This window comes from Paramacrobiotus metropolitanus, unplaced genomic scaffold (assembly GCF_019649055.1).
Source record: "Paramacrobiotus metropolitanus isolate TYO unplaced genomic scaffold, Prichtersi_v1.0 Parri_scaffold0000023, whole genome shotgun sequence".
In the NCBI taxonomy this organism is placed as follows: domain Eukaryota; kingdom Metazoa; phylum Tardigrada; class Eutardigrada; order Parachela; family Macrobiotidae; genus Paramacrobiotus; species Paramacrobiotus metropolitanus.
In genome coordinates, this window is record NW_026570243.1 from 1091206 (window position 1) to 1104745 (window position 13540).

Sequence of the window (13540 nt, forward strand, 5' to 3'; positions counted from 1 at the left end):
CTTGGGCGCATTACATGGTCAAAACTTAAAAATAATGTTTTTCCATTACAGTTTTGGTACGGATCTCTATACTATTCAGTGGTGCATAACCTTTGCTGTGTTGCTGGAATTCTTACACGAAAACTTGCAAAATATTTTTGTAGGCGTATAGCACTGCCGAATACTTTTACGCGGACTCGGTCACAGAGCACATAGGCCATATTCTTCAGTTTCCTTTGCGATGCCATGTTTGCCGGTATGCATACGCATGCGGGTCACGTGTCGCAACAAAAGCCTGAATCGAAAAAGTCATGTTTATGCCTATTACCCACAACGGAAATGCAAGCGGCTGATAACTTTTGATCTCCGGCAGTAAAACACATACTCGTACAATCTGAAATCGGCAATATAAAATCTTAGACTCCCATATGGAAAGCTTTTCATGGTGCAGTATCGCTGAACACACGTGCACACCAAGCACAAACACTTTAATAGGAGAACGTATATGCCATAAGTCTGTTGAAAATGTCGGACGCCGTCGGGCTCCTATCCGTTGACTTCCTGCCCGTTATAACTGGATTTGAGAGCATATCTAGCCTTCCGGAATACGAATCATTTCCGGTCCTTGTGGAGCGTGCTAATTATTACTTACGAAACAATCCCCTTGTGACAGTTAATACATGCGAAAGCGTGGAGTTCCGGGTAACGAACAGAGGATGCGACATCCAAACTAGGAACTCGGTCTATATTGCTCCCGGTACCACACGTACTCGTATTTGTTATTAGAAGTATTGATAATTCTGTTATTCATTTGCTGTTATTGGTAATTCTGGGCAGATGTCATGGAAAATAGTGGATTCGGTTTTTCGAAATTACTATGTACGAGTGATAACGTACATTTCTAAAGCAAAACATATTATACTGTACGTTGTATTTTAGGAGAAAAACTAAGTGCTAGAGATTGACTACGGACGAAAGCAGACAAGTTACCGGGATTCCTAATTTGCAATATTTGAAACATTTTACGTTAATCTTGCAGTGGAGTCAAGCACGCGGTATGCCAGGGGATTGCGTTTATGGATCCAAAGAAAAGTGTGTCACAGCACCTCCTACGACCAAATTGGCTACGACAACTTCCTTCCCGACATATATGGGCAAAAGATTTCGGAGGGACTGGAAAGTGTAATGGCAAAGATCAACCATCGGTATAGGCACACACCGCTAAAGGGACGCATTATCACAGTAGAAACCCAACCTGTAAAATGGGGATCACGAGGTAAGTATCATTAAACCATATATCGATGCGAACAGTGGCTAAAAATGGGGAGGTAAGCAGACTAGGTGACTTTAATTGTTGTAGGATTAGATCCCGATCGCACGATCTGGAAGGAGCACGCTTTTGCCAGCACTCTCTACGTTAATGTTATTCGCATTTTTTACATTATCGGGACCGTAAAACCCTGTCAAGTTGGGGTGCACGATATCGTTCCGGCAGTGTTAGAGAGCGGTGGCCTTTTCAGTCGGCCGAAGATGGAATCATTCCAACCAGTCATACAACGCGCGTCACAGTGGTTAATGTCGCTACCACCCAACTGTCGCCCGGTCAACGTGCAGACCGTCATGTTTCGCTGGAGTAACAATCAAGGCATTAATACAAATAATCTGGTGTATCAGGAAAATAACACACGCCAAAATTGTCTCCGGTAAGGTCAACTCCTACACAGAAACTATCAGTTTCCAAGCCTGTATGAGTATTTGCGTTAACTACAGATATCTTCGAGTGGGATTTGTTATGGAAAACCCGACGGATGGTCCTCCGGCACGATCTCTTATCCAATTACACTGCAAACTTATTGTGCCGAGAATGACCTTTGCGTTCGGCTGCCGCTCCACTGGTGAATTTGAAACACAAGAGTCCACACGCAATCGAGTGAACGCGTGGGTCAGGGCCACCGGTGCTCGCGTTGTTTGCGTCGAGAGCCTGTTTATGCGGACTTATAGCGACGGAACACCGGAGTATGGCTTCGATGACATGCGACCGTATGACGCGGTGACTAGCGGCCCCAAGAGCTCGACGCGCGCTGAGGAAAGATTTGTGCATCTGTATCGGATTTATACGGACGGTCACTACCCAGATCCACCCAGTGCACCCACCTGGCAGACATTGATGCTGTAAATAAATTAAAGTGACCTGCAGGAAGTACACCGTGATCGAATCAACTGACGAGCATCATATATGTACAGCATTTGAGTCGAACAAGCGATTGTTTTGTAAATCGACGAATCTGATGAACCTTGAACATGCATGCATCGTGCTGCGTGTGCGTATAACGGAATAGTGTGTGTGTGTGTATGAATTAACGTTTCGCGATCTTCAGACCAGAACAGTTTGCCGTAAATGGGGTTGCTCAGCAGAGGTGGTAAAGTGCAGACCGATGTCCGAACTTGGCAACTGAAGGGCCAAGCTGGTCAGTCTACCGCTTGTGTAACCGTCCGCGACCAGACCCCCAAAAGCGAAGCCGCGGCCCAAACAAGAGAGACGAACAAGAACAAAATGCAATAGCGGGATTAGAGGAGAACATCACACGAATGAACAGTACATACTATATATACAGAATGAACAGTACGTATATACTTTGGCAAAGAACTTGAACAATTTGCAGAAAATGAACGGACAGAGAAGCCTAGTGGTTTCTAAACTGGTCGGTTTTGGAGAAATCGCATAGAGAAAGTATCTTGAATAGAACTGATATGGAGAGGCACGTCGTAGGCATTGGATGGCTGTCCGGTGGTGTCGGTGCATGGTGTGGAGTCGTGGACGTTAAAAATAGTTCGGTGGTGGGAAAAGGCAGCGGAGGTATATCGGTATACTTCATTACGTAACTGTAACAAAAGTTCTGAACATGGGAGAGAAAATTGAGAAAAAGAAAACTCATTGTGAATTATGGATTATATTGTGGCTTTATCAGTATAGCGAATTGCGTATACACGTGCGAAGTTCATATTGTTAGATGTTCATGTTCTTTGTTGTTAATAAACATATAGTTCTAATCGACAAATCCAAAGTTCTCAACACCTACGATAAATGTAGAGTAGAGATAGTGAGATTACAAGTATGAATGAAAGAAAAGAAAATGGTTAAAACATAAATAATGCAGGGAAAAACATTTTTATAGATTACTGTGAGTAACTTGACTTACTTGAGGATATTATACAAGAAATGATAGTATTGCAAATCAGGTATGATGCAAGTTTGAAGTACATGGACAACATTAATTCAGAAGTATAAACTATAAAATGTTAAAATTATCATCTTTACGTGTATAATTAGCTTGTCATATGAATCTAATTTCGTCAAAATGGACAAAACCGTTCATAAACAATAAATTAATAGTGCCATGAAAAGAAGTAAGAAGGGTTAGTAAATGCACCGAAGAGCAGAAATGAATTTAGTACATACAGTATAGTACAGACAATATAGTACATTCAATTTTGTTTTATTTTTTAGTAAAAAATAACTGTACTGTTGTGCTATAGTACTGTTGCATACTGTTGTACTTTTGCAGAGTACGTATTATAAATTCGATAAATTCCTTATGCTGGCTCGCCTTTAAATTTGATAAAGTGGAATTCCACTACCAATAAATTCGACTGACGATAGACTGTTCGGTTCAATAAAATTGTATTCTTTAACGAATATTTCAAATCCCGCTCAAAAGATCGAAACCATTATATCTAAATATTGTCGGACTCGTATCGTATATGTAAGAGAGATTTAGGTACATGACTGCCATTAAAAGTTTCCGAGAAGTACTGGGAGAAACGAAAAACCAAAAACATGCGTTGTATGTCAATGAGAATGAGAAAAAATCAAAATTATTGATCATAAGTTCAGCTCGCAACTGCGAAAGTAACGTTAACGTATCGCTGAACGGTCATCAGTTGCAACCAGAAAAGTCAGTGAAACACCTTGGAGTGATACTGGATGAACATCTCAGTTGGACTGACCATGTTAAAAAGGTCCAAAAGAGTGTTCGGTACGGTATATCACTGTTAAATCGTGTGAAAATCGGCCTGCCAACATCCCAACGCATTGCGCTTTTCTATGCCTTTGTCCAGTCTCATCTGGACTACTGTTATACAGTGTGGAACGGGGCATCTGTGCGCTTGCGGGAAAAACTGGCCGCCATGCATCGTAGCGGCCTGCGAGCGGCTGCAAACTACTCTGGAATATCCACGGAATTGTTCATGACCAAGCACGGGATCCTTCCTCTGTTCACCAGATGGAGACAAAACGAAGCGATGTGGTTGTACAAAATCAAGCACCCGGAAAAATTCCATGTGCCACAGTACATCAGCGAGATGGTGGAATTTAAAGAGGAAGTGAAACCGTACAATCTTCGGAACGGGAATCGGACCATAATCAAGGCGAAAGCAAAGAAAAAAGTCGGCGAAACAACCTTGGCTTGGAAGCTAAATAAAATGTGGAAATTTTTCGTGGATTCTAATTCTTCTGATATTTTTAGTGTTCGATCGGTTGGTGCGTTTAAACATGCGTTGTGTAGTGTAAATTTTGTTTAAGCGTGCTGGGAATTTTCTCTATGCAGTTGCTGTTTGGCCAGGTTTAAAATCCCATGCTAGTATGTCACCCTAGCCGGAAATGGGCTACCTGCTCCACGAAGAAATAATAATAATAATAAAAATAATAATGTATGAAAGTAATAGATAGGATAGTGAATCAAAAGAAATATTTGATTGGCAAAAGAAAAAATTTGTTCAGACTGATTGGACGGAGTTTATGCGGTAACGCGACAAAAATGTGTTATGTACTCTGTAGAAGGCCAGAAGCCATTCATAGTTAGTTTCTCGTGCTGCATATTTATTCAGTAACTGCTCTACATTATATAAATATCGTTTGTCTTGTGTAAAAAATATGACACATAAAATTTGACTCACGTCCGCTATACTTCTACTCAAAAATTCGAATCGAGTTGATTTGATTTTTGTGGTATTCTTCGGAATACTTTTAGAAAATTTCGGTTGTAGTTTAGACTTCTGTAAACTTAGAAGAGGTTTTATTCCTCTGAATTGTCTCAGGAGTCGGATGAAAAATTCACTAAAATCTTGGTTCAGTTACAGACTTAGACTATTGTAGATAGCGCAAAAAGGATGCATGCAATGATACTATGCTGACTAGACAGTAGACACGAAAAAGTGTGTACGGTATAGTTCAAAAGCTTGTTACCATTGATAAAACCCTTAATGCACTACGTCTACCACCGTAACGTACACTAAGGGAAAAAGCTTAACTTTTATTTCATGACAGCTGCATTCCCGACAACTGTGCCGTCTCCACACAGTTGCATCAACTTATATACCACATCAATATGCATGCTCGCACAACACGCTCATATCGCATACAGCCACAAAGCTATAAAAACACACGCACCAATCTGACCACTGCACATCCGCTCCTGCAGGCCAGATTAATCCTGCCTTCCTCTCATTCCCACTTGACCATCGGTCACAAACACTCATGCATATAAATGCATAACACCATAAAGACATAAATGTCCCGCACAAATATGATCATAAACCATACAGCTCAGAATCGGCACCAACAAGACCATAAAGATACATACAGCCATACAATCCACGCTATCCAGTGTCCACGGTCGTAATCCACGATCGTAACATTACCCTCCGCTTAGATTCTTCGTCCCGAAGAATGGATCAGCTGATCTGAATGCACCCTCAAGATCACTGCCATCCGGAGCACGATAATGCACTGAATCCATAACTAACTGCACGGAATACAATTCAATGAGCACATTAGCCAACCCGGCTACACTGTGCCAATTAATTGACCACCATTGTCTGTGCACGGTCGCCACAGCTTCCTCCACCTCTTTTAATCCACTCGTGGCTTACTGTTCGTGCAGTTGGCCATCAAATGTCCAACGTTACCACACTTGTAGCACGACTTTGCACCGCGTTGTGCCAACCTTCCCTTAAACGGTAACCCCCGTTTACCATTGTCGCTTCCACTGCCACCCGGCTCATCTCGGCCGCCGGCATTATATACGGTGCTGCCCTCACCGCCACTGCGCACAGCGCTATTGTCCTCAACAGCGTCATCGCTATTTTCATCAGCACTATCGTCATGACCCGGTGCACCGACCTGTCGCTCCCGCGCGCTATCAGTACTGTCGTCATCTTCTTGCCGATTTTCCCAGTGCCCACTTTCTTCCCATTCTTTCTCATCGCACGCCACCGGCCCAGTGACGTACTGATTTTCTTTACGCTTATTGCGCTTCACAGCAGTCTGTGCAAGCACCAAATCAGCGTAAAACTCCGTAGGCGTGGTCGCTTGAGAAAGTACCACATAGCCGTAGTAGGATTCAAGTAATCCATCTTTCAAATGTTCGATTACATCCGCATCTTCCATTTTCGGATTAACAAGATAACACTTCGAAACTTTTTCGTTGAAATACGTACTCACGTCCTCATCCGGCAGTTGTCTCCGGCGTCTCATCTCACGCTTGTAACGCTGAATCATATCCTTCGGACGAAATCGAGCAATTAATGCCTTCTTAAATGCCGCCCAGTCAGCCCATGGAATCCTCGCTCCATCACTGGTCTCCCTATCATACCAGTTGGCTGCAAATTTACGCAGATATATCGGCGCCTGCTTCAGCAAGACAGCATCCGTCCACTCTAGCGCATTACCAATACGCTGAAACTGCCTGCACCATTCATCCACCACTTCTTTAGCTTCCCCACTAAACAACGGTGGTTTGGTGTCGCTGGCCAATTTCAGATCCGTAAACTCCTTCGCTAATTGACGAGAGTTTACGTTCACGGTATACTTCGCACCGGCTGCTCCCACAGCGGTGACCTTTTCCTGGTCGCCCATTGTATTGTCAGATATTACCTCAATATCCCAACAAAATCAAACAACACGGTCCACCGTATCCACAACGATGACCTTCTGCTGCACGCCCGTTATATTGCCGGGTATCATCCAAATATCCAACAATATTAAACAACGCGGCCCACCGTTCCCACAACGGTGACCTCTTCCTCCACATCCGTGATGTTGTCAGATATTCTCCTAATATTCCGGCAACATCCACGGTTTCGGCACCAATGATAGAACCCTTAATGCACTACGTCTACCACCGTAACGTACACTAAGGGAAAAAGCTTAACTTTTATTTCATGACAGCTGCATTCCCGACAACTGTGCCGTCTCCACACAGTTGCATCAACTTATATACCACATCAATATGCATGCTCGCACAACACGCTCATATCGCATACAGCCACAAAGCTATAAAAACACACGCACCAATCTGACCACTGCACATCCGCTCCTGCAGGCCAGATTAATCCTGCCTTCCTCTCATTCCCACTTGACCATCGGTCACAAACACTCATGCATATAAATGCATAACACCATAAAGACATAAATGTCCCGCACAAATATGATCATAAACCATACAGCTCAGAATCGGCACCAACAAGACCATAAAGATACATACAGCCATACAATCCACGCTATCCAGTGTCCACGGTCGTAATCCACGATCGTAACACCATGCATGCCGTAGAGTTTACACGGGCTTCTACTGTCAATACCAAAACACGGTATTTCAAAAATTAAAATATAATGCATGTATTACAAATAGTTATTAGGCACAGGAGCGCACTGGTATGGTTCGTGGCACAGTAGCAGTTGTGATTATTAAGATGAAGAAAAGTATCATGCTTATGAACAAAGGGATGATGACCAATAGGAGCAAAGCATTACAATTATGAGAGGCGATAGGAGTATGAATTCTGACTCAGGATTAGGAGTATGAATAGGAGGAGCATTATTCGTATTAGGTACACGATATGCATGAAAAATAGCAACGGTATGCATAGAATTATTATAGCCTGCGAAGCACTTCTATACTCTTATATTTACAGAGTACGTTAGAATTGACACTGCCAAATTACGAAATCAGTAGGAGTGGTGTGAAGTTCATTTAGGTTTCTTAATTTACGAAATAGGATACGGAAACGATAGTGACCCGAAATCAAGATAAAACTGCAGCTAAAGTTGCGGGAAAAGCGTGCACGTTTTTGCTATAAAGTTTAGAGCATAAGACTAGTTTAAGGCGTAAGCGGCGAACAGAGCATAATGCAACAAAGCACAAGTTGCGGGGGAAAAAGAAATAACGTGCACGTTTGAAACGGAGCTGATAATGTTGGAGAACAAATACCGTAGTTTGCACGTAATTTACAGCAGAACGTACGAAGTACCTGTACCTTCTAATTATACCACTATTTAACTACAGTTTACCGAGAAAACACGTAATAAAGACTTTAGTCTTGCAAAGTAAATTTCCCAGTAAAATAGCGAAATGCGGTAAAAAAAAGACATGATTTCGCAAATACGTGGGAAAGTCCATTAGTGATTAGAGTGAGAAGGATAACTCAAAAGTTCTAACAAAGGAAGAAGCACATGAGCAGCATTAACAAGTAGGGTAACAGCCGCCAGGATGCTGGCTACGTTAAGCAGTCAGAAAACTGAGAATAGGAGGAAAAAAGAGAAAAAACTGGAGGCTACTTTGGAGTTTACAGAATTAACCGGCGGAAAAGGAAGAGAAACTGAAAATACTGAAAGAGGTCAACAGAAAATACTGAAAAATTGTGATTTACGATACTGTTCTGCTCGGGGATTCACTGATGTGACGGCAAGCTGTTCACGATCGTCATTACTGCGTCACGAAGTGCTTCGCTGCTTCCATCGTTATTCACTACATGGACATTAGCGGCTCCCTTAGGCGGCTGCAAGCTGAACAGGAGCTCGTGTTGCTGGTGGAGATTATCGATATACTGTTGTGTAATGCTGAACTCCTCTGAGCGGCCGCGGGAGCGAATGCGGGCAAGGGCAGTTTCTGACAGGGTTCGAACGTATATGATATGGCGCTCGGCTACGGGTTTACTCTGCTCGTAGCGGTTGTAGGCGTGCTTCAGTTCTTCAAAACCTGATTTGCGATAAGCAACCGGACTAGTACACATGCCCAGAAATCGCGAGCACAAGTCATAAAAAGTAATTAAAAAAGCAATTAAGACTGTGCTTACTAGGAACAGTCATGGTCACAGAGAGACGGGCCCGACTACCAAAAGTGACAATCGGTAGGCCGCAAGTGCACATGCACATGCGAGAGGTAAAACGATGGATGAATCACAGGAGAAGGGAGAATTTGGTCTGCCCTGTGTCTGCCCGTGGCCGGTCCATCGCGCGTGCAGTTTTTTCGCAAGGCGAAAGAGGCAAGCATTCCTTTCAAACGCATGACGCGGTGCCTCCGAGTCATGGTATCTATAGCATGGGTACTAGCCGCTTGCTTATCGCAAATTCCGAAAAGACTGTTGCAGTTAACCAGCCAGCTTTCAAACCCATCTGAGCAAATATATAGGTGGATGTGAAGGGCGATCTCTCCAGGAAGTATCTATTATTGGTTGGGCTGCACTGGTTTTCTCGAGCAATCATAGTGTGCAAGGCGAATCTTTGAAATTCTGCACCCGCAAGGGCGGGGCTGGCGTAGAATTCTTTTAGCAAATTTCGACCTTCCGCATTTTGCCATCTTTCGATGGGCTCAAATAAGACACACTCACGGATGTTTAGTAATTGTTTTAAAAGCGTTGATTTTCCGCAACCGATGTTGCCCTCAACGTAAAAAAGACGCATTTTTTTTTTCGCTTTCGACGGCAAATTCTTTACAAACTATTCCGAAATTAAATAAAATACATATCAACTTATGTAATTAAGCTTAATATGCCACGTCCATCGGAAGTTCTGCATAGCAACACGGTAAACTTCCGATCGCACGTTAACGACAGTTATTGCTGTAGCAATAACTGACATTATCGCCATTTCGACCTTCCTAAACAGCGACATTCAGGGAGTGACCTTTTGCAACCTTCCTTTTCGTGCTTGCTGTTGGCGTTGGATAACGTTACTTGTCGGATGTGAATGTCCCAACATCTTCGCAGTTTTACTGGACAGAGCGGGTGGATCAAAATCTTGCAGGCGAACATGATATGGTACAGACTGCAACTCCCACTTGCAAACTGATCTCGACAACAGTTGCTGTGCTGAACAGAACACCGTCTTCTCAGTGTTCCCAGTAATATGTGAGAACAGGTAAAATCCTGTTTGTGCAAAGCACATACAATCCGCATTGAGCTCAAATCATCCGCCGTATTGTTCAGAAAATATTTATTCAATTACGGTGCATAATCGGATTCTCCACAAAAAACAGCCTACCACAAACAAACCGAAATAGTGAAAATCAAACTGACAAGCAGAATATCTTCCTTATATTGGCTCTAATATCTTTTAAACTGATAATGAAAAAGACAGGATCAGTTACAGCCTGCAGCATAAACAAGGAGGCCACAATCTCATAAACAGTTGTATCGTAATACTCTACCAGTAAGTTCATTTTGAAAAAGACGATGTTAGGAATCCAACAGACCAGGACGGTCACCGTTAACGCTGTAAAGATCATGTAGCCACTAGATCGTTGGGGACCGGATGTTCGTAATTCGCTTGGGGTATCATTGGGTCCGCCTGGACGAATGGTGCCCTTGTGACCCGACCGAAGACTCACTTTAATACTACCCACAGTCGCTATCTCCGGGTTTGGTTCTTCGGTCACAAAAGCGATAGTACGCTTTCGCCGTTTACACATTACATAGGGAAACGCGCCAGCGATGACCACCGCCGGGACCACATAGCACCAGAACTCCGTGAACACAATCAGCGAATACTGTGGCTTGACATGCAAAAAGCAGAACGGGGTTATTTGTAGTTCACGGTACCATACGGCATCACGAATAATCTGCGGCAGTAGAAGCGCGTTGACGTAGATCCAATTGGCCACGCATATAGCAATGGCGGTGACCTTAGTGTGCCGGTACTTGTAACTGATAGGAAAGGTCACCGCCCAGATGCGGTTAATGCTGATAAGGGCGTGCGCATGGATCATTTCGGCATTGATTATGTACAGTGCGTACAGAAAGTACGTACATGCTGAATACCCCAGCGTCCATCCACCCAGGACATTGGAAGCAACTTCAAGAGGTTTGATCAGTACGACATGCAGGAGATTGGTGATCAGCAGATTAACTAAGTATATGTTAAATGGTGTACGTATGGCACCTGACTTCAGAAACGTCAGAAGAACGAGAATATTCAGCACAGCGCCTAGACAGATTATAACAAGGACAGCAATCGGAAAGGGCTTCCAGTGAGACGAATTTTCTGGTTGGTGCGCCAGAGTCGCATTGGAAAAGTTACCAAGTAAACCGGAGAGATTCATGTTGATAGCACAACAACCTTTGTTGTCATTTGTCTACCAAACTATGTTTGAAAAATCTCACTAAAGGAAAAATGCAGAAAATGCTAGTGGCTCGTTGCTTCACATATAATGTTTTATAGCTACTGATTTTGATTCTATAGGTGCCGCAAGCCGTATTATTCTTCCTGCTACAGTGGAATTTCCGTGGTATTTGACATGGTTTTGTGATTTGCATGCAAAAGAGGGGAAATCCCTTGCCGCTTCGGTTTTCACTGCCCTTACAATTTCTGAACATAAAACCCGAGTTATTGTTTACTACAAACCCACGAGAATCAGTTTACACTCGAGCGCGCGGGCGCTTTGCAGTGACAGAGCAGACTATGATCAAAATTTGACTTTCGTTCTCATTAGAGCTAGATTATCAAACAAAACAGCTTTTACAGCATGCACCTATTCAACCAAACGATGAAGTTTATCCTGCCTGCTGCTAATTTAGTGGCTGCTTTTTCAGCACGGGTACGTGCAACAAGAACACACCTAGGTAGATTACCTGCAGGTATAATCACTTTAAGGTTTACCAATTTCCGGTAGATCAAAAGGTACAACTACTACGAAATACAGCGTCATCGAGTCAAATATAGAGCAGAATCATGTGAAGACTAATTGTCTAATTAGGGCGAGCGAGTATGCGACTACAGATATGCGTGCTCTGAATAAATACGCGGCAATCTAATTGTCCGTTGTGAGAATGTCGCATTAATGATTCCAGAATCCGTATGACGCTAGAGATCCATGCACCGGTGAGTCGTTATGTGATAAATGGAGTCTTCCCCGGAAAAACGAGACTCAACTGGTGCGTTAATAAAAGGAATTCAGGAAGCATCAGTTATAACGGGATATTCTACTGTTGTGCTTAACCTCGTAATAACAAGCGCTCATTAGCGTTTTGAGCCGGCAAACGAGCGGACACGTTTCAAGCGTACTGTACATAATGTAGTTTTATGCGATTGTGTTTTGCCGGGAGGGGTGCTGCTTTTCTTGCGTGAGATTTAATCCAAATACTGAAATATTGGCTTCAGGCTGACCTTTTCGTTCTATCGCACCGCTGTGCTAATATCTATGACTGGAGTATTATTTCCACTGGTTATGAAAATGTTTGCCGTACGAAAGCGAAGATAACTGATCAACCAAAATTTTACTGCAGAAACGTTTCGACTAGTTGCAGGTTTTGAATTGATGATGCTTAATCACACTGCTTCATTTTTGTTTAATAATTTTTCTTCATACAACACATGCGACACCTGGCAGAACTCCTCCTTTTTTCGTGTTATCACACTCGGTGCTCTGATTCCAGGACTGCTCATTATCGCGTTCAGCACACTGAATTTAATCGTGTTCTTCAAATGGAAACATAAACATCCGTTTCTATTTCACCATATATCGCTGTCCTTAGCGGAACTTATCTGGGGCCTGCTGGCTGTGATTGGCCCCATATTCCGATTCTCTGAAAAGTCGTACGTCAACTGGACACTGCAGATCTCCGTGTTCGTACACATGGTCCCACTGGTCAATTCATTAATCATGGTAATCAGTCTTGACCGCTGGCTGTTTGTTGACTATCCGGCATTCTACCGCAAATACTGTACAAAACGCATCATTATCATCATGAACGCTGTGACATGGGCGGCAACGATAGCCATTCACCTGACCTTGTATTTTATTGGTCATTCCAAATCATCGGTCATCCGTATTGTCTGTCGGGGATTGCCACTGGTCTGGTTAGCACAAACGCCATGGACTGTATTTTATACTGTGAATTTTTATTTTGTATTGGCACTGTCTGGACTACCACAAATACGCCTAATATATTTGGCTGTTAAAGCTAAATTAAATCTTCTCAAGGAAGGAACAAGTCCAGCGGATTGCTCAAGTGCGAAAGAGCAGCGAATCCTAGCCAACACCATATTGCTGACAAGGATGGTCAAGAGTGTCGTCGCCGGGTCAACCATTGTCGCCGCTAGTACAACCTGTCAGATTGTCGCCCGTATGGTTTACCGACTGCTCTTGGACGGCGATCAAAATAAAACGTATTTGGCTTTATATTATTCTCTGAATTCTGTTAAAGATATCTTGCCTTTTTTCTTTTATATGGTTTGCTATCCGCAGTTTCGTATGCAGTTCAAAAGTGTTGTTTGCCGATAAAG

General features: G+C 43.1%; 3 protein-coding genes across 3 annotated transcripts; 2 read left to right on the forward strand and 1 right to left on the reverse strand.

The window, feature by feature from the left end:
* Positions 1-492: 492 nt before the first annotated feature.
* Positions 493-2343, forward strand: LOC129587182 (uncharacterized). The gene is made up of 4 exons (XM_055480801.1): positions 493-736; positions 1019-1255; positions 1340-1682; positions 1750-2343. Exons 1-4 carry the CDS (start codon positions 505-507, stop codon positions 2153-2155), a joined length of 1218 nt encoding a protein of 405 aa, XP_055336776.1. The 5' UTR covers positions 493-504; the 3' UTR covers positions 2156-2343.
* Positions 2344-10325: 7982 nt separating this feature from the next.
* Positions 10326-11357, reverse strand: LOC129587034 (tyramine receptor Ser-2-like). The gene has a single exon (XM_055480610.1). It carries the CDS (start codon positions 11355-11357, stop codon positions 10326-10328), a length of 1032 nt encoding a protein of 343 aa, XP_055336585.1.
* A 798-nt stretch (positions 11358-12155) lies between these two features.
* Positions 12156-13538, forward strand: LOC129587035 (uncharacterized). The gene is made up of 2 exons (XM_055480611.1): positions 12156-12189; positions 12691-13538. The coding sequence occupies exons 1-2, from the start codon at positions 12156-12158 to the stop codon at positions 13536-13538; spliced, it is 882 nt and encodes a 293-aa protein (XP_055336586.1).
* The last annotated feature ends 2 nt before the right edge of the window (positions 13539-13540 follow it).

Coding starts and splice junctions, on each gene's coding strand:
- LOC129587182 (XM_055480801.1), top strand. CDS start 505: ATGTCGGACGCCGTCGGGCTCCTATCCGTTGACTTCCTGCCCGTTATA. Junction 1,256..1,339: donor TGTAAAATGGGGATCACGAG/GTAAGTATCATT, acceptor TAATTGTTGTAG/GATTAGATCCCGATCGCACG. Junction 1,683..1,749: donor ACACGCCAAAATTGTCTCCG/GTAAGGTCAACT, acceptor CGTTAACTACAG/ATATCTTCGAGTGGGATTTG.
- LOC129587034 (XM_055480610.1), bottom strand. CDS start 11,357: ATGAATCTCTCCGGTTTACTTGGTAACTTTTCCAATGCGACTCTGGCG.
- LOC129587035 (XM_055480611.1), top strand. CDS start 12,156: ATGGAGTCTTCCCCGGAAAAACGAGACTCAACTG. Junction 12,190..12,690: donor GGAAAAACGAGACTCAACTG/GTGCGTTAATAA, acceptor CTCTGATTCCAG/GACTGCTCATTATCGCGTTC.